The sequence below is a fragment of the Diadema antillarum genome, unplaced genomic scaffold (assembly GCF_040938485.1).
Source record: "Diadema antillarum isolate AM-2024a unplaced genomic scaffold, OU_Dant_1.0 seq00000705_RagTag, whole genome shotgun sequence".
Lineage (NCBI taxonomy): Eukaryota > Metazoa > Echinodermata > Echinoidea > Diadematoida > Diadematidae > Diadema > Diadema antillarum.
In genome coordinates this window covers 511,516-533,486 of record NW_027271610.1, presented here as the reverse complement: position 1 = coordinate 533,486, position 21,971 = coordinate 511,516, and the positions used below count along the sequence as shown (strand labels likewise).

Genomic DNA, 21,971 nt, shown 5'->3' with positions numbered 1-21,971 from the left:
CAGTCTTTGCAGACAGCTGCAGAAAGCCAAATAGTATTCACTTTTGTTTACTGACTTCGATGAAGTTATAGAGGGTCTCTTGCGTATAGAAACCGATAAATCTGACTAAAATAGACATCAAGCGCGGTATTCAAGTTCATTTTTATCTAATTCAGCCAAACTCGCGTTCCAAAAGTTGGAATAGTCCCTCTGCTATATCTTAATTCGTTTGGCTTATGTTTGCTAGGTTTGGTTTTCATCGGGTTGAGGTGCGCACATCCCGTTACACGGTCGTGAATACCGTGCGAAATTTAGACGATCGCTGCGGAGATTTTTTTTTTCTTTTACGTCTACAGATTCCTTTCACGTCGTAGGCAGCGATGTCAAGCCGAATTTCAAGTCTCCGCTTCTCCGACCGTTCCTCGTGATCGACCACCGTCTCGAAAGCTAGGTGGTAGTCCGGGTGGTGTTCAAGCTAGACTGCAGACTAAGTCTCCCGCGATATCGCCCCTTGGGTTTTATGCTCTCCTTCCACGGTCCACACCTACGAAACACCCGCCTGACATCCGCCTGCAATGAAGACAAAGGAATAAAGAAAATTTGATGAGGATATTGTTTACTATAGCTTTGTTCTGTACCTCCTTGAATCTTCCCATCGCCTCCGGCGACACTTCGTGGCGGAGGCAAAAAAAAATGCTATTTCGAAGGTTCCTTTGGAATAACGAACCTTATTTCATTTTCGGAACTACGAACCTTCGTAATAATGAACTTTTGGAATAACGAACTGTAGCTTCTTTGTTATGTCCTTAGCATTTATGATCCCCCCCCCCCCAAAAAAAAAAAAAAAAAAAAAAAAACCTGCTCTTGCTGATGACAATTGCAATGAGGGGTACACTTTCATTTGCTGCTAAGTTCACGAAATAAAAAAGAAGCATGCAGTTTGTCTGCTTTTGTTTCAAAGTATAATCACATTGTTGTATAAAAAAGGCTTGTTTTGTGTGACACTTCAGCTTACTAATATCTTATGTAACATGATTGTATAGGTTATAAAGGTCAGTTATTTGATTCAACAAAGTTTCAATCGCACTTTCTTTTTCTGACTTTATGTATGGTAGCGACTAAAACGGTAGAAGTGGAACGGAAATTTCTTTACCTCAGCCACTTTTCAGCAATTGTGTTTTTGCCTCCTAGCTATATTATTATATATAACTCGTTTAGGACAGAAGGCCTCGTTGGCTGTTAGAGTATGACAGGGTCAATTTGATCTATTTTTGTCTATTTGTTCTTTTTTTTTAAACTCGGATACGGCTTTTCAAGGACCTTCAGAACTTTGCTGATGGCATCTTCATGATTGACATTTTACCGCATCAGGCAAGAAGATGGCCGTTCCATGAAATAATCGCCCTTCGTTTAACTAGTAATTAATTCAGACAAGGTAACTCCTCATCTTGTTTACCTGCTAACAAATCATACTCGCTGTGTTTGTCAGATTTTGTCCCTCTCTATTTTAATTCCACGTTGTTTGCCTTGCAATTTCTCTTTTGTCCTGGATACGAATTTTTAGCTTTTCCTCCCATTCTAGTCAATACAAGGATATTTCTACCGTCACTCTGAATCTTACATCAATTTGTCCTTGCCAGATGTCAGGATAAGTTTTAATGTAGTAATTTTCCCCTGCAGTGATCTGGTCGACCTTAAGTGTGCACAATATGACATATTTAAAGCCAACAAAATCGAAAAGAAGCCTTTATTTCAATGCCATCACGTTCTCACTTGTGTAATGCTTGACTAAAATGTAGAAATATTAAAGCGTCACCGAATCGAGATGCGATTTTAGTCATTGCTGTGACAGCTTGTTACTTTACGAACCACCTCTTACACTCTTAAAACAACCGGGTCAGAAGTGACCCGAAAAGGGTCCGTTGGGGGTTACACCCCGTTCCGGGTCAGAAATGACAAGGAATGGGGTCAGATATGACCCCATTCAGAGTCGTGAATTGGGTAAGAGTGACCCCACTCCGAGTCTTCATGACCGAATTCCAAGTCGTTTTTGACCCGGAACGGGGTGTAACCCCAAACGGACCCGGTTACGGGCCAGTTCTGACCCGGATTTTTTAAAGTGTAATGACTGAATGTCTGCAAATACCCATATTGTACTGTCTGCCTATCTAAGTGATAAAAATGATAAAGTTAATCATCACTAGTATCATCATCACAATCATCATCATCATAACCACTAGTATCGTCACCACTATTATCATCATCACCATCATCATCATCATCATTTTCATCCTCAGTGTAATAGCAATGGTAAGAACAATGAATTATTTTAATGAATAGTAACATCTGCATAGTGTAAGATGCAATGCTTTATGAGGGAATTGAAGTTTTGAAGCAAATAGTCATTTCATTTTAAAGACATACGTAGGAACGTCCTTGCACATCATGTACTATGAGACCCATGATGTAAACATGAATCAACCTATACAGCAATCTATATTTTCAAAGAATAAACTTATGTTTGGAGCTTGCAGGGTCCGTTATACTCACTCGGTCATTTGATTTTCCATTTTTATCGCTAAGCTTGTTTTTGATGAGATATCTATTTATAAGAGCGAGTATACTGTTGAAGTATTGCCTGTTATTGTTGAATGGAGACAAACAGATGTCACGAAAACAAAGTATCCATTTCTGTGCAAGACCTAAGGGTGGCCAGAGTGTAGCCTAGTTTTTTATGTTTTAAACAATTACATCTCGGTCAGTTACTATAACTGTTAAACTCTCTTTAGATGTCTTGCGGGTAGGTGGGAGTCTTGATATCCCCGACAGTAAAAACACAAGCATATACAATCAATTTTCTCTGCAGTAGAACACAAAATACATAACCAGTCTCCTATTTCACGTTACCTGGAAACAATGTATATCTGATTTTGAAGATACATTAACTTGATCGCGCGATGGAGATTCGATTTCACATAATATGCTTGGATAGAATGTGCGTGTGTGCGTGGGTGTATGTGTGTAAGTGTGTGTGTACGAGTGTGTGTAAAAGTGTTTATAATGCATGTCATGTCGAGCATGCATTATATTACGAAAATATTTACAAAGATTCTACACTACGTACATAATAGCAGCGAGTCTTTCTATGTTAATTGTTACCAGAATTGTCAATCTTGTATACTTTTAACTACCATGATGTAGAGTATCCCTCTCCTTATCTTTTCCTCTCACTTTTCTTTCTTTTTCTCTCTTTCTTTCATCTTCCTATCTATGAACAAATTGAACGCGCATAATACATTTTTTTAATGATGTTTATGTACATAATAATGTGTACGTTATCCATACTGGGCGTCCCAGTCAAGCTTTTCATAGCTTATGACGATCCAGACAAAATGTGTAATATGTTTCATGTACAAACTATGTGCATATTTGTGAATAATGTATGTATATGCATTTTGTGAATAAATCAAATCAAAATCAAATTAAATCAAATTCCCGCTCGATCGTCGCACATCTTTTTCTCTAGGGTTTCTTTGAAGCCCAGCATCAATAACTTGATCTTAAAACAAAGCTCAAAATGCAGAGCCCGGTACATTTTACTTCTACAGTGTAAACAAAATCATTCAGCCAAACGCATTTTTGTTCGTTTGGTTTTTTTTTTCACTATTGCCATCAGGAGTTATAATATAGTTACATATATCCCTCTGGAAACCCATTTTCTTCGCTCAAATATTTCACTATAATATATATATATATATACAGTGTATATATATGTTTTTGAAGAATGGGAGGGCGCAATCAAGCCTGATCCGCCTTCGCAACCTTTCAGAGACACTGCCCCATCTTTCCGGGAGTTGAAAGTAATTTTTGGGCAGACAAGAAATGCTTCTGCTCCGGGGCAAAACGGTCTTCCATACAAAATGTACAAGAAGTGCCCACGTCTTCTTCGCGTGATGGTAGTTGTATGGCGAACAAAGAAGATCCCTATCCAATGGAGAGTAGCAGAAGGTGTATACATTAAAAAATCGGCGACTTCAAATGAAAAGACAATCACTTACTTCCGACCGATTTCTTTGCTTAATGTGGAAACTAAGCTGTTTTTCGCAATTCAAAGCCAAGAGATTAGAACAGTATCTTCGAGTGAACGACTACATGGATGTCTCCGTGCAGAAAGGAGGAATACGTGGCCATTGTGGCGTATGGGAGCCCGTTTCTACTCTGTGGGAAAGCATCAAAGATGCCAAGACCTGTCAGAGGAACCTCGCCGTAATTTGGTTGGACCTTGCGAACGCGTACGGCTCCGTTCCCCACGTGGCGATAAGTTTTGCTCTTCGCTGGTACCACGTTCCCGACACTTTTGTTGATCTTATTCAATCTTACTACACCGGATTGTACGCGCGCTTTTCGGTAAGGGATTGGACCTCGCACTGGCAGAAGTTTTCAATTGGCTTTTTCATGGGTTGCACCTTGTCTCCGATTCTTTTTGTTTCGACTTTCAATCTTTTGAGTGACTTCGTCAGCCAAATCTCGACGAAGCCATATCTCTTGAAGAAGAGGGGTATCCGTGTTCCTGTCTTAAAGGAATACATGGATGATATAACCATCTGCACTTCTTCGGTGAACTCGGCGCAGAAGGTTTTGGACAAAGTGAATGAGTTTATGACTTGGAGCCGTATGAAGATCAAGGCAGCGAAATCGCGATCGCTTGTATTGGACCACGGGAAAGTTCTGCAAGAAGAAACCTTTGTTGTGGACGGGCAGAGGATCCCCGGGATTCATAATACGCCAGTCAAATTCTTAGGACGCAAGATCAATGGAGATTTGAATGACAGGCAGGCTCGCTTATCCATTGAGAACTCCCTTAGAAATTAGATGAAACTGCTGGACAAAAGTGTGCTGTCTGGAATCATGAAATGTTGGTGCTATAATCATCTTATTTTACCTCGGATTCAGTGGCAACTGATGATATATGACATTGCGCTTTCTCACGTTCAACGAATGGAGACATTAGTGTCGAAGTTGCTACGTAGGTGGCTTGGGGTCAGCTGCAATTCATCTTCTGTGGCGCTCTATTGTAAACAGTCGACAGTTTGCTTACCGTTGGACATTCTTACTGAAATTCTGAAGAGAACGGTAGTAAATAGTTTACTCCAGCTTCGCGACAGCGCTGATGAGACGGTACGGAAGATGAAGCCTACGATTCGATGTGGGAGAAAGTGGAGTCCTGAGGAAGCTGTGGAGAGAGCGGAAAGCAGATTGCATTTCGAGGACATTGCAAGGGGACAAGTTGGGCGCCAAGGGGTAGGAGCTTCAAAATCCCGCCCATCGCTGGAGAAAATGAGCAAAAGGAGCGGCGGTGTGAAGTTGGCAAAATTGTGGCTATGGAGCATGATGACGAACATTTTGTGCGTGCAGTTCAGATGGGGGTGCAGGGGAGGTGGACTTCGTGGGAGAACGTCAAACATCGCGATCTGAAATGGAAGACTTTGTTTAATATGAGTCCCAAACTTCTACAGTTCGTCATAGGCAATGTGGCCTCGCTGCAAGTGATACCTGTGCCCTGCGTGGAGAGGAGTGCACCACATCACACATCTTGGCTAGTTGCCCTTTGAGAAGAGTCGTCTTGCTATTGCCGGGATCGGTCATGTTTGCAAAAGCATGCCCGCTTCTGATTCTTTCATACCCTTTTTCACCTTTCGCTCCCCGGCAACTGATGAAGAGAGCGGTGTTTGGGACTAACCTGTTCCAATTTCAATTTTTGGCTAACTCCTGACCGGGTGTCGCCGTTTATTTTGGCCAATGTTTTGGTATTTCATAAATATATATATATATATATATATATATATATATATATATAATCTTTCTCACACATATAACGTATAAGGTTTAGTCTCAAACTGTCATTCTGGAGCAGCCAACATCTAGGTTTTATTTCCATGTGATTGGTTCATATCTGTTTACGATGACAATATGGCGTGGCAGAACATAGTGAAGTTTCCTCGTTGCGTAACGTGCGTAAACATGTTTTCTGTTTAACTAACTTTTTATTGTGGTTAGTGCTATCGTGTTACACTATACCGTAGATTAAAAGATATTTCTTTCTTTTTCTTCATGGACCTCAAGAAAAGTTCTTTCCTAGTTTTATGTGTTTTACATGTAACAGAGTAGCGTTCATGTTTAAGCCCAAAATTACCTGGAGTTCACAGACCTGAGGCTTCTTACCCTATAGTCTTATATCCACGCTTGTGTCTTTTACTGAAAGAGCAGGCTTTTGTCCGCGACGCTTCGCCTTCAATCCGACGAAGCCTGTGTATTTTCGTCAGTTTCGCCGAGGAACTCGAGATGCTTTTGAAGCCCCCGAAGGTTTAAGGAAATGTCACGAGACGAGCCACTACCTGGGGCGTGGTAACCATGACGATATGATCTTAGTCAACAATGATAACGGGTTGAATGATCGGAAATTCGATAACGTGGATAAGAAATCGTAGCTACCTATCCCCTCAAAACTTAAATGATGATGATGCTCCACAGCATTTGTATGGCGCCATATATCTGTTATAGAAACATTCAAAGGCGCAGACTCCTCCAAGACAGTCAGCAATTGAATGTCTGGTGAAAAATGTGAGTTTTGAGTGAGGCTTTGAAGTGATCCAGTTTGTCAATTTCACTGAGGAAAGATGGGAGGGAGTTCCATAGGCGAGGAGCAATAGAGGAAAATGCCCGGTCTCCGTATCCCCTGAGATGTGTGATGGGCACCTGGAGAGTAAGGCCAGATGAACGAAGGCCAGGGCGAGGCTGCCGTCGCTCGATTAGGGAAGACAGGTATCCTGGGGCCAGACCATAAATGGCCTTAAAAGTGAGCAGTTAGATCTTGAAATCAAAACTGTCCTTGATGGGAAGCCAATGCAGCTCAGCCAGGACAGGGGTGACGTGATCATACTTCCTCAGCCCGGTGAGTAAGCCTGCTGCATTCTGTACTGCTTAAAGTCTGTTCAAGGTTGCAGATCTAAGGTCAGCTAGAAGACTGTTACAAACATCCAGTCTTGATGTTATGAGTGAATGAATGATGCTTTCTGCTGCCGTCCTTGTAGGCAGAGGTCTAATAGCTGCGATGCTACGAAGCTGGAAGTAAGCAGTCTGGCATACCTGCGAAACATGCCTATCCATCCTCATAGACTGATCAAAGTAGACCCCAAGGTTACGGACGATATCTGCAGGAGAGACAGGCACATCGCCGACCTGAAAATCCATGGAGAAAATCTTGTTTCTCATTTGTGGAGAAGAAGTGATGAGGCATTCAGTCTTGTCGTCATTGAGTTTCATGAAGTTCTTCACCATCCATTGTCGGATATCTGACAGGCATTCGGTCATCCTCGCAGCTGCTGCTGTTTCTTCAGCTGCCACTCATGGATCGAATGTCACATAAAGTTGAGTGTCATCTGCATAGAAGTGGGGTTCTAAACCATGTTAACGTGCTATGTTCCCAAGGGGGGAAGTGTATAGCGTAAAGAGTAAGGGTCCCAGGACTGAACCTTGTGGGATGCCACAGGTTAGGAAGGCCTCCTTTGACAGAGTTCCATTGATGTTCACAGACTGTCTTCGGCAATGGAAATAAGATCTGAACCATTCAAGGGCAGTGGCTACAACTTTGAAATCCTGCTGCAGCCTGTGGATGAGGACTTTGTGATCAATTGTGTCAAATGCAGCTGACAGATCCAAGAGAATTACCATGGCTGCTTTCTTGTTGTCAACTGCTCGCAAGATGTCATCAGCTATTTTCAGGAGAGCTGTCTCTACGCTGTGATGTATCTCATAAGCAGACTGCATCGGCTCATAGAGGTTGCAGACCTGGAGATGTGGCATTAGTCTTTCGGCAACTACTTTCTCGAGGACTTTGGCAAGGAACGGCAAGTTAGATATAGGTCGGTAGCTGCTCATCTCATCCGGATCTAAGGGTGTCTTCTTAAGTACCGGAGTGACATGGCCAGCTTCAGCTCATCTGGAAACATTCCTTCCTGTAAGGAAGCATTGATTATCCTGGAGATAGGAACGGCCATTAGTTCATAACTGTCTTTAACAATTGAGGTTGGGATTGGATCCGGGGAGCATGACTTCGCACGAGAGCTGCGAATAACTCTCTGTATTTCTGCCGGAGTTGTGGGCGCGAGTGTAGTAAGATGCTCATCACTTGAGGTTGTATCACTGTCTGACTCTGGCTCTACAGTAAGAGACATGTCCGACCGTAAATTGCATCTTATAGACTCAGTCTTACCAATAAAGTACCTTGAGAATTTAGAGGCTACACGACCAGGAGAGGAATGATGCCCTAGTGCCACAGCTGGTTCTGTCTTCCAGTACAGAAGCTTGTTGATGATGGCATAGAGTGCTTTTTGGTCAGATCCACAATCAACTATTAGTTTATTGTAATAGGCAGCTTTGGCACACAAGAACAACTGCTTAACTCGATTCCTCTGCTCTTTGAAGAGTTGTTTATCAGACGGGGTACGAGTTCACCTCCATCGGCGTTCAAGCTGTCGCCGCGTACCTTTTGCATTAGCGATAACCTCATTGTACCAGGGGACAGCCGGCTGTTCCACAACTACACACGTCTTTTCAGGAGCATGTTTGTCCAACAATATTCTCTCAGAACCACATTATACTGATGAACCGAGTCATTCACAGCACCACATTATACTGATGAACCGAGTCATTCACAGCACCACAGGTGTTAGAAAACAGACCGGAATGTTTCAGGTCGAATGAACCGTGATCTTCTTCTTCACAGGCTTAGGTTTCTCGAGTTGAAGGAGACAGTGGACAGAGCTGTGATCTGATATCGAGTCTGGATACGCACTGAATTTATGCCTTCCATATCAATATGGGTGATGATCTAAAATGTGACCTGACTCGTGAGTAGGTTCATCCACAATCTGCTGCAGATTATAATCTAGGAGAAGTCTCTGGAAAGCTTTGGTGTCATTGGATTGTGGGTTTTCCCATTGGACATAAAAGTCACCAAGAATGAACAATTTCCCAGTGAACAAGGAATGTCTATCTAACAAAACTGAGAGCTCATGGATGAACTCAGTAAACGTACAACAGTTCTTACGTGGTAGTGGTGGACGGTAGACCACAATTACCTTGATCCTTGCAGTACCATGTGACAGATCAGTTTCCATAAACTAAAATGAGTTAGAATGAATGTTGGTTATTACTGCTTTTGAGCACAGACTCGATTTGTACAAGAGACCTACACCTCCACCCCTGCGATACTTGCGAGGGACATGAAGCAGTCTGTATTTAGAAGGACTTACTCTCGCCGCACTCTGGGGCTCGCCAGACTTGAACCAAGTTTCAGTCAATGCTAGAACATCAATATCATGATCTATCAGATGATCCTTAATAGAATCAGATTTATTGCATGCTGATTGACAGTTAATCAGACCAAGAGTAAAGAGAGCATGCACAACTACAGCAAGAGTTGAACTCTTCATAGCTTTGGATTCACTCTCAATAATCTGCTTCTTCTTATATTACATGGATACTCGAGAAAGGACAGCAGCAACATCGTCTCTTTCTCCCCTGTATACACCACGAAAAGTGCAAAAGGTACACGTTACACCTTGAACAGCTTTAAAGGGATAGTATAGTATTGGTGGAGATGAGGATTGGGTTTGTAACTTTTTGCGTGGTATACCGAGAAAGCACTATTGAAATGATACGGAGCATACCATTGCATGGTATAAGAGGAATTCAACGTTAATTAGATGAAAATCGGTTTTTGGAATGGCTGAGACATCCAAAAATAAAGTTAAACAAAGCAATCTTAATAAAAAGTGAGTCCCACTTTTTAGTAGGATTTTCATCGAATAAATGTCGAAATTTCTATCGCATAAATGTGGAATCCGTCGTGTAATTACATGCTCTTTCATGTTTCATATTAGGTTTCTCAATATCTCACAAAAAATGTCAAAAACCTGAATTTAAAAAGTAACTTTCAATTAAAAGTAACTACTAGTATCTCTTTAAGCTCTCTTACGGTTCGAATTGCGTCGTGTCAGACTAACAAGTCAATTTCACGTTTTACTCATGATCATATGACCGTCATACGCAAAAAGAAAAAAAAAACGAAAAAAACAGTTGAAAACATCCGAGAGTCTAAAAAGAATTCAAATGTACAGTTTAGACGCTTACTTCAGAGGACTCAGGGACATGGGAAAAAAAAAATCCTCAGACAAATTGTGCTGTCAGAAGCGATATTATCAGAACGTATGATGGCTCATACGAACTTTGCATACACTCACGTGTGTATCAGTCACTAGAGTAACGGCATACGAGTGAAAATTTCAATATTCTATCTGACATTACCAAGCATTGATGTGAAGAAGTGATGAGGAAAAAAAGGAAATGAGATTAGAGTTTTGAGTGAGGAGTCTTTTAATGTACCAAGCTCTTCCAAGGCGTCGTGTTATTCTCTTCTTGTGTTCAGTTCTCACTCACAGTGCGTTGTGGTGTGCTCGCGCGCATGTTGGGGAGTCATTACTGTTCAGAGTGACCCCAGTGTACTTTGCAATTATATTGCGAGGAAATAAAATCTTCAAACTTGTTAACATATTAGCGGTCATAATGAACCTTCAGTTGACGAATGGATTGCGATAACACTAATGTACTTATTCAATACGCTATATTCTTTGTTGTTGTTGATTTAAGGGGGCGTCATTCGTATTTGAATATTTCATACATTATGTTCCAAGTGCATCATATTAATCTTTTAGCAAGGAAGGGCTGTGTGTGTGTGTGTGTGTGTGTGTGTGTGTTTGTTTGTTTTAGTTATGGAAAACGACGTAAGAGGTTAAAAAAGGTGAAAGTGGGAAGTGAAGAAAGACTGGTGCACATTCTTGACATAAGGGATTTCTCGAAATCAGGAATTTCCTGAGATCAGGGCTTTCTTTAGATTAGGGATTTCCTTCCCTTCGATAAACTATGAACAAAGCATGGGCGTCACCAGGGGGGGGGGGGTGCGCTGGGTGCGAACGCACCCCCCTTCAGAACCTAAAAAAAAAAACCAAAAAAAAAAAAAAAAACGCTTCAGTCTGCGAGCGACCTCAACGCCGGACACTAAAAAATTGTTCTTTTTTCATTTTTCTTCTTATTTTTTTTTCCACCAGGAGGAAAACTAAACAAAACAAAAACAAAACAAAAAACAAAAACAATCGCACCCCGGCTCTGGCAGCACTGATGCTATACATGTACATCACGTGTTTACTATCTATCGCCCGTACTGTATACGTAAGGTATATTTCATTCATTGTGCAACGGATTATCACTTCAGAAAATACAAAAGCTCCGTCGCATGGTAGGGAGATACCACGCCCACCCCCTCCCCCATTATAGGTCTCCAATCAGTGGCGTAACGGGGGGGGGGGCGGCGCTGGTTGAAAAAAAAAGATCAAAATGGTAATTCAAGGGTTGGTAAACTGCTTTTGAAATTGACATGAAAGGGTGAGCAAGAAATTATTTTTTTTCTCTAAGATTTCTTTTAACCATAATTAAAGAGGCATCAATAGTGTGAAACATTGTTCAAAAAGCCCGGAGCCGACAAAAGATTGTGATTCAGCGTGATTCCTGGTTGGCATTCTGAATGATAAGCAGGATGGAGCAGTGTACTCAGAACATCCGAACGGCAAAGAGTCGCTGCAATGTTGCGCCATGTGATGTAGAATGTACACCTCTGTACCTTACACTTTGTTATATCAAAGCTAGATCACTGAGTGTTGTTTTACATACTATAGTCTATAAAAAAATGCCTTGCATTGCCAATAATAAGACTTGACCTGGGCTATTTCCCAACTTTTCCATGTATAAAACACACACACACAAACACAAACAATTAGGGGATGCTCTAAAGTGCAGATTTTAGACGTCCTTCCCCCGCTTGGTCACTTCGACGCCCCCTCGCTGGTCATACCTCCCCCAATCATGAACATAAACCGACATCCTTGACTATCAGTGGCACACCGCCTCCCCCTCCCCCCTAATTTCCAAAGCGAAAAAACATAGTTACAAACGGCAGTTTTGGGACTGTAAAATGTCAAAATTTTCACGCTCGCTCGCTCCGCTCGCTCGTTTTTAATCGCTGTGCCATTCTCCTGATGTTGCTGCCAGTATTAAATTGCCAGCAGTTGCGCCCGGTGCGCCACCCCTCCTTAATTTCCAAAGCGAAAAGGAATAGCTACAAACGGCAGTTTTTAGAGTGTAAAATGTCAAAATTTTCAAACTCGCTCGCTCCGCTCGCTCGCATTTTAATCAATTCAATTCAAACTTTATTTCATTTTTCGAAAAGAACATAAACATTTCACTTTCTTTGGTATCATAAAATAAGGTTGCATAATCAAAACAAAGTAAATTGAGAAAACATAATTGCGGAACCTTGGGGTGACAAAAACGTTGTAAGGAAAATTGATTGACTGAAGTGATACAGACAATGTAATCGTTATGCCAATCTCCTGATGTTGCTGCCAGTAATTGCCAGCAGTTGTGCCCTGTGCGCCACCCCCCCCCCCCCTTAATTTCGAAAACGAAAAAATATAGCTACAAACGGCAGTTTTTTTGACTGTGTCAAAATTTTCAAGCTCACTCGTTCTGCTCGCTCGCATTCAATTTTATGCCATTCTCCTGATGTTACTGCCAGTAATTGCCAGCAGTTGCGCCCTGTGCGCCCCTTAATTTCCAAAGCGAAGAAATATAGCTACAAACGGAAGTTTTTTTTGCCTGTAAAATGTCAAAATTTTCAAAGTGGCTCGCTCCGCTCGCTCGCATTTGAATCGTTATCCCATTCTCCTGATGTTGTTGCCAGTAATTGCCAGCGGTTGCGCCCGATGCGCCCTGCTTAATTTCCAAAGAGAAAAATATAGCTACAAACGGTAATTTTTTTAAATTTAAAATGTCAACATTTTCAAGCTCGCTCGCATTTAATTGCTTTGCCATTCTCCTGATGTTACTGCCAGTAATTGCCAACTGTCGCGCCCGGTGCCCCCCCCCCCCTAAATTTTCAAAGCGAAAAAATGTAGCTAAAAACGGCATTTTTTAAACTGTGAAATGCCAAAATTTTCGAGCTCGCTCGCTTCGCTCGCTCGCATTTAATCGTTGTGCCATTCTCCTGACGTTGCTGCCAGTACTTGCCAGCAGTTGCGCCCGATGCGCCACCCCCTTTAATCTCCAAAGCGAAAAGATAGAGCTAAAAACGGCAGTTTTTGGACTGTAAAATGTCAAAATTTTCAAGCTCGCTCATTCCAATCGCTCGCATTTACTCGTTATGCCATTATCCTAATGTTGCTGCCAGTAATTGTAAGCAGTTGCGCCCGGTGCGCCCCCTTCATTTCCAAAGCGAAAAAATATAAGCTACAAACCGCAGTTTGGGATTGTAAAATATCAAAATTTTCAAGCTCGGTCGCTCCGCTCGCTCGCATTTAATTGTTCTGCAATTCTCCTTTTTTTTTTCTTTTTACAAAAACTAAGGTCCCTCCGTGGGAGGGGTATCCCCCTCTTACACCCTCTCCCGCTCGGTTGCTTCGCTCACTCGCCGAGGATCTCACACCGTCACATAATGTACCCCCGTAATAGTCCTTCATGATATTTTTATTTTTCCCATGCTCTGTAAACGCGACTTTTACACTCTTGTTTTTTTTCAAAAAGTTCCTACAGTGGGAGGGGGTATCCCCCTCCAACACCCTCCGCACTGAAGGAGCGGAATGGATCATCGCCGAGGATCTCACACCGTCACAATAATGTACCCCCGTATATAGTCCTTCATAGCGAAAGATTCGTGCATGTATACAATCACATGTATAATGTACAATATACAGAGTATATGTAAATGTACATGATGACACAGGAGCCAATGAATCACATTAAAAAAAAAATCTCACAGTTTACATTTACTGTCAAAACGCACCCCCCTTGAAAAAAAGCTGGTGACGCCCCTGCAAAGGATAAGAGGCTTTCTGCAGTCCTGCATGAACACGGGAAAAAATGTGACATTTATGACTGGTACGCTCAATGAACGGAGCGGATGACAATCTGCTTCGTATCCTGCTTTCTATTCTGTTCGAGTTGTCTCTTATTACCATTTACAAACAGCCCTCCGGGGTTTTGCTTGCCTCTCACTGCGGATTGGATCTTTAATAGCGTGTGATCTCGCACAACATTACGTCTGTGTGGAATTACCATGGTCATGCATAGAGACTTATTCTTAGTGTATTGTTGTACGAAAACTTATTAAATGAAAATGAAATGAAAATCATATAGTGTTATTTCATGGACATTATCATTTCATTTCATTTATCAAGTTTCCGCAAATTACATTCCTAACATAATACACTCTTCTACAAACCAACCAAGAATAACAATAAAAATGAAAATTCCATGTCTACGGAGCCATACATAATTTATAGAAGTGGAATTCAAAAATACATTAAAAGTAGTCTATACAGTATGTCATTTTGCATATCAGAATCAAAATATATAATGTGTGGGGGAACGCACAGGCAAACACGATGCTTGTTGGGTGTAGGTCATCAGAAAAGGAGTTAGTCATCACATAAAGACACATCTACGCACTCCCCCCCCCCCTCCGCCCACACACATTTCATTTTCATTTCATTTCATTTATTTCATTCCTTCTTTCTTTTTCGTCAAACATAACACGAAATGAATCAGAAGATATAACATAGGCATGTATTCGACTTTACATGGTAGATAATGTTTAACAAATACGAAATTATCATGCATATCGGTAAAATACAAAGTTATGTTTGGAGGGGAAAAAAGAAAGAAAGAACTGAGAGGTTCACTGAAAAGCATGCTTGTAAATTGTGAACCATTCAAAGGATTCTTATGAATACATTGAACTTTTTTTTTTTTTACAAAGACAGGAGAGAACAAGACAGGACAGAACAAGACAGTAGAAACACAACGACTTTACATGACTTTACAGTAGGGTATACCATGACAGTAATAAAACACAAAAGAACAATGGAAAGAAAGGAGAGAAAGAAAAAGGAAGTGAAAGGAAAAGCCAACACGCTGAACATCGGGATCAGAAGATGGAATTGAGGTGTTGTACATCTGGATCAGAAGAGGGAATTGAGGTGTTTCAGCTCGATCAGCCGAACAAAGTTTATACAAATAAGATAATGTAAAAAATACACAATGATGAAATCAATGATTGACGATGAACCCTTAGGCTGTAAAGACCAGCTAGGTAATGAATCGTATATAGCTTAATATGAGTTCAACAAAAAAATTTTTAACTTACGCTTAAACGAATTCAAAGATAAAGAGTCTTTTATATCACAACTTAAAGAATTCCAAAATCTAAGGCCACTGTATATAAATGTATTTTGAGCCAATAACGTTCTCAGAAGGGGTAAATGAAACTCATTTGATCGCCTGGTGGGATAATTATGAAAAGATTGATTTCGTGGAAACATTGAATCAAAAATGCTTGGAAGTGCATTTGTGTTATAATTAAACATAAACTGAGCCAGCTGAAAGAAAAACAAATCTTTGATTTTTAAAATCTTATATCTATTAAATAATGGATCTGCATGAGAACATGGAGAAACGCCACAAATAATACGAAGTGCCTTTTTTGTAATGCCTTTTTTTGTAATAACATACATTCCACAACCGCATGTAAATAAAACACCTTGGCAAGCGTGCATGCAAACACATACAAACAAAACACAAAAAGAAATAATAGGAAAGAAGAGCATCGACAAATGTAGCCACACGTACACACATACAAAAACGGACGCACACATAGAAACCGTATGCAGGGCCTGATGGGACGTTTACACCATGTTTCCGGCGACTACGACAGTCACGTTTCAGGTCACTGTGCACAAAACGGGATGGACGTGAAACAACGTGGGGGAGGGGTCGTGAGGAGCAAACGTGACATGCCGTGATTGCCATAGATGCCTTGTCAGATTTTTAAACTGTCAAAAAATTGCCACGGCAGTCAAGTTGCTGATGAGAAACCTATCAGGCCGCGATAAAACGGGGTGAACGCAGCAAAACGTAACAGCTCGTGATAGGCCTTAACAAAACTTGGAGATGGTCCGTAGTAGGACGCGACGAAAAGCATATGTACTCTTGCCTGACAAAACACCGTGAGAACAGTGTCTGACAGCTAAAATGTTTACTGGAGCGAGGACTGGAATAAATACGACTATATCAAGGGGGGGGGGATATCTCTCCTACTTACGGCGCTCTATTACATTTTGGGCAAACGGGGCTGCCGTGGCCGCCGCGAACCTGGTGTAAACGTAGCATAACGTGAAAATCACTTCGGATTCTGCACTAACTTTGTCCATATATCAAGACTCCCTTAACATATCATTGCTACATCAACGCAGCCCAACAGAATAATGGTACATATTGAGGCAAAAATATACATCTCAATTGCATTAAATTCATTTCAGAAAAGGTAACTGGAGAGTGAAGATGAGTGTGGTAGTGACGTCATCAATTCGTCTGATTCCATGTGGTTGTGACCACTAATCTCACGTTCGATGTTAGAATGTCTTAGTTCCCTCATCCTGCGCCCGATATCGATGTAACACTCTATCCTGTATGTTCGATCTATTCACACTTGTCGATGTTATGTAGTCACTATATCGTCGTCATTGCAGTGTGAGAGGTTGGAGGAAACAATATACATTTGTATGGTTTTTTTTTAAATTCCTGCCAGATTATTAATGGAGGCTTGTGCTTCCAACACAAATCTGACAGATGAACAGCTGTAATAAAAAAAATAAAAAAATTCCTTTTTTCTATCCATTTGGATATTTGAGATTAAATCCGCTGAAAAGCGAGTGAAATTATTAAAACTTTATGTGACAATTCTAAGATAATTCCAATATCTTCAAGAATAATTCTTATTATGTGATGAGTGCGGTATGCTTAACCAGATTTCATTTTCCTCTATTCGATGCTGACCTTCCTTTAAAAATGTGAACATGGTGTTTATGTGTTTTTGCATTCAAACTCCTTGAAGATATGCCTCCTCGGTAAACAGTTATCCAATTCATTGACACATGTGTCTGCTAAATCCTGCTATGTTTACACACATCTCTCCTGATGACTCAACACCAAAGTTATATCCAGTCAACTAATTTAAAAAAAAAGAACTTGGTCTTCCATGTCGTATCAATTCATGAAATTAAAGAATCAGAAAATTTCTGAGAGTGACGCTTGACATGACACCCTATCATTTACAGGAAAGCTAGGCTCAAACAAGGACATTACGATGATTCTCAGAGAAATCTCACCCCAGAACAAACAAACAAACAAACAAACAAACAAGAGGAACACATTATATGAATGAAATCTGTAATTAAGTTAGTATACTGGTCTCCAAATACATACATTATATACGTATATATATATATATACACACATACATATATATGTATATGTATATATTATCTTTATATATATATATATATATATATACATATATATATATGATATACATTTTCTTTTTCTTTCCTCTGTGTTTTCCTTATTTCTTTTTTTTTCATTATTCCTTTCATCAACATTATTTTCCTTGTTTGATTCACAATATATTGCCATTGATTGTCATTATTTGTGATTATTATTTGCATGCTACACGTCTCCATTCGTATATTGATTTGTCACCTTTTACCTAAAGTATTTCTTTCTTTCGTTAGATTCACAGATTTAATGAAGTTCCCTAGTCTGGCCGGGCAATCCTGTTATTTATTTTTATTCGTCAGTCTTTCCTCTGTGGTGTTTTTCTTCTTTCTTTCTTTTTCATTATTCCTTCTATCAACATTATTTTCCTTGTTTATTCACAGTATACTGCTATTGATTTTTATATCATTATTTGTGATTATTCTTTGCATGCCACACGTCTATATTCGGACAATTTCACTAACATTTGTCGCCTTTCACCTAAAGTCTTTCTTTCTGTGGATTCACAGATTTAATGAAGTTTCCTAGTCTGTCCGGGCAATCCTGTGTGTTAGCGTATAAAGAAGAGTTGTTGATATTTGAAACTGCACCTACCCGAAACCCGTCGTTAAGAAATCCGTATATGATAGGATTGAGAAAGCTGTTTGCCATGGCAACCCAGTGGATGCTGAAGTACAGCGCGAAAGTGCTCTCCGTGTTCTTCAGGAGTACGTGGCTGGCCACGCTTCCCAGCAGGTGGTAGATGTGAAGGGGTAGCCAGCAGAGAGCAAAGGTCAAGACGATGGTCACCAGCATTTTGATGACCTACATAATAATTACAAAAAGGGGGAGGGTCAACAGACAAAGAGGGTAAGGATGGGGGAGAGAGAAAAGAAACATGATTTTTGTTGACATTGATTTTGTAGGCAAATTTTACACTGTTAATTGCTCCTCAGTATTCTACATTGAGATATTTAGTTTCTCTCAATAGGTGCTTTCCAAGTCAATCAACATGATATTTGAATGAACAAAATATCATCCTCATGACACTTGAACCCCAATACAGGTGTACTGCATTTCCCCTGTGGGTGTGTGTGTGTGTGAGTGAGAAAAAAAGATGTGCGTCCTCGTAAACTCGAAACAGACCATAGTCTCCTCGTTCCTATGTAGCAGACGCGTTACCTATTTAAGTGATGGTGAACTATGAACGGAACAATCATAGCATAATCTATATCTAATCAGTATCATTGCGTGTAGACACTTCATCTGCACGAAGGAGGCTTTGACAAAATCAACATCTGCAGCCACGTTTTGTACTATGTGTGTGTGTGGATGATCAGTCCTTGTAAAGAAACTAGAAATGTCGCTATATGGCGGCTGGTATGCCTCCGCCATTATGCATGCTTCTCCTAATAGGTCTATAACACAAAGTATTGACAATGTGTGATGACAGTTTACATGATTGGTAAAATATTAAAATGACAGCTTTGTCACAAATGTGTTGAATGTTCACTTTCCTTCAACTAAATTTACATCTGTAGGTTTGATTGGAAGAATGGCTATATTACCTAAGAGTGCAGGTATTGGGGGATTTGATGATTTTTACTTGACGTTTGACCCTTTCGTAAGTTTAAAGAAGAAGTGAAATGTAGCACTTTCACTTGATCTTTGACCTTTAAGCTTTAGGCAAAAAACTTCAAAGGGAATCTCTATTGGGTAATTATACACTACGTTTCATCGCATATAAAAGAGGGAAATAGTGAAATGTTGAGAAGTTGACCTCGACCTTTGAACCCTTGCCCTTTGTCCAATGACCCCTAAATTCCCTAGATAACCACTGTCAGTCTGTACATGTACTAAGTTTCATGTAGGTACCTTGAACCATTTGTAAGATATGGAGAAACAAAGTGAAATTTTAACATTTTCACTTGACCTTTGACCTTTGATCTTTAACCTCATGACCTCAAATGCTTTCTGAAGAATCTTCATTTGGTAGTTCATGTATACACTAAGTTTCAAGAAAATACCTTCAGGCATTGGATCGATGTGGGGAAAATAGTGATATATTGAGCATTTGACCTTGACCTTTTGACCTTTGACCTCGGTCATATGCGCCCAAAAGTTGATAGGCATAACTTCGCTCACTCGTACTTATACAAGCCAAGTTTCATTAGGAAACCTTAAACGTTTTTCTTTTAATTACGCTGTTCACAAAATTGATTACAGACGGACGGACGGACAGACGAACGAACGGACGGACAGACGGATGGACGGACGGAAGGACAGACGGACGGACGGACGGACAAGCCGAGAACATAATGCCTTCGGCGACACTTCGTGGCGGAGGCATAAAAAAGGGACTATTAGACACAGTAAAGAACAATAATCATGACCGATTGAACATTGACTGATGAGTAGCAGATCACCGACTCCACCACAGACCTTGGTGGTGAGAGTTTTTAAGGGAAAGATTTCGAATGAGAGAAAAAAAAACCCGGCTAGATGACATAAGTCAATTCATCTTAACCACTTAAATATACCTAATACGTGTTTCGAGCGATAAAGTGACTATTATACGGTTCCACTGCCAAGCGCGAAATTCGGATGGTGATTAATGGAGGAACGGAATAACCCGTATGCGTCGCCGCGGAATGGATGGGGCGCAATACTGTCATGACTATGGCAGGCCGAAAGTGTCATTAACAATCACAACGTCACAACGCTTCATCAGTGCTTCATGGGATAACTTTTATCCCCCTCACAGGGCACAAAACTGCACAAGCAAGTAACTATGCAACTGTGCATCCGTAGAATGGACGTGTAGTTGCTGCTTGTGCGGGCCATAACGAACAATATTAAACATCCATGCATTCATGAACGGATGATTGTAGGGCTTTAACTAATTAGGACCGAAAAAACTCTACATTCATTCCTCCATGCGCTATACAGACAAACGGTTATATGACTTAACAATCAAAGTTTACGAAAACATACGTCCATTTTCAAACATGTACATGTATACGAACCGTTGTACGATTTTAGCCAATTATTGTCGGCCTGGCTAGTAATGCCTCGTAAAAAGGATAGCATATTATGTAATTCGTTTCATAAATTTTGGATACCTTAAAGGACAAGTTCACCTTCATAAACATAAGGATTGAGAGAACGCAACAATATTATAGGTTTTCCCGGTCAATTTCATACTTTTGTCATTCAAGTTCCTATTCCGAGCATTCGATTTCACGCATTCCACGCTCGCAGCACTGAATCAGCAATCAAATTCAAAATCCGGTCATTCGAATTCACTATCCGAGCATTCGAATTCACTGTCGGAGCATTCAAATTCACTATCGGAGCATTCAAATTCACTATCGGAACATTCAAATTCACTATCGGAGCATTCAAATTTAAGAGAGGAGCACGCATTTCATCAATGAGCAGTCAAATTCATGTCAAGCTGGCGACGGAATCTCGTCGGTCATTCAAATTCGTGAATAGGCAACCATGTTCCAAATAACTGCATTCAATTTAAAAGAAGTCCTGAATTTAGTTAGTTTGGGGTCGTGTATGCATGTGTTTCTCATTTGGCTTTGAATATATTGGGATTTTTGATGATTATTTATTTTGCAGTATAGAGGTCCACCTGTTCATTGACAATTTTGAACTCGCGCTTAGTAAATAGGAATATACAGGCACATGTCCCTTGGATTGGACATAAAATGGAGGTCCCATGTGTAAGAGAGTCACAACTCATGCACGTAAAAGATCCCACTTCATTTATTCATCGCAAAGAGCAGAACATCAAACTTGACCCCATATTATGGGAGACCAGCTTTTGCAGCTGAATATGGGTTATCCAGCCATCTTGTTTGATGGAAAACAAAACAAACAAACAAAAATTAGGCACTGTATAGGCCTACAGACGAGCATAATACAGAGGGTTGTTTGACACTTTCGAGGAAAAAAAAACAATTTCGACTATATTGAAGCTGATACTTTAACATTTTATACGTGTTGTTTGTTGTGTATTGCTGTCTTATTGATTTACTTTTGCGGGACTATGTGAGATCATTGTGTGTCAGTTTGTCTTTAAATTGATGAATTGTCATTATCATGATTATGTGGTTGGTGTTGGGGCGTTGTCAGCATGCAGTATCACCAAGAAATATGATTACTAGTCGCTGTGTTGTTTGGATGCACTGCTGATTGGACATTGCAATTTGAAATTTATTGAGATGAAAAACAAAGAATACATGAACAGAGAACAATGTAGAACCTGTAAACAACCATAATTACACTATATGCAAGCCTTTGTTGGTTGTGCTGGCTCTTTTCCCTTTCTTAAAAGTCTACTCCATTTTCCTCGTTAAATTGATTGCACGAAGTAGGAACTTGATCGCCTAAAAATGAATTTGAACGCTCCAAACAAGCTCATTGGGACTATCACGTGACTATCGCATGAATTTGAATGCACGAGTAGGAAAGTCGATGCTCGCATTTTGAAATTGAAT

The 21,971-nt window shown here is 40.4% G+C and overlaps 1 protein-coding gene across 1 annotated transcript in view; it reads right to left on the bottom strand.

Moving 5' to 3' along the window:
* Nucleotides 1–426: 426 nt before the first annotated feature.
* Nucleotides 427–21,971, bottom strand: part of LOC139737806 (tachykinin-like peptides receptor 99D) — a 38,824-nt gene continuing 17,279 nt past the window's right edge. The window contains exons 2-3 of the mRNA XM_071648482.1: nucleotides 18,076–18,285; nucleotides 427–549 (exon numbers count right to left, since the gene is read on the bottom strand). Coding sequence (XP_071504583.1) covers nucleotides 427–549; nucleotides 18,076–18,285 — 333 coding nt within the window. The remainder of the gene's footprint in view (nucleotides 550–18,075; nucleotides 18,286–21,971) is intronic.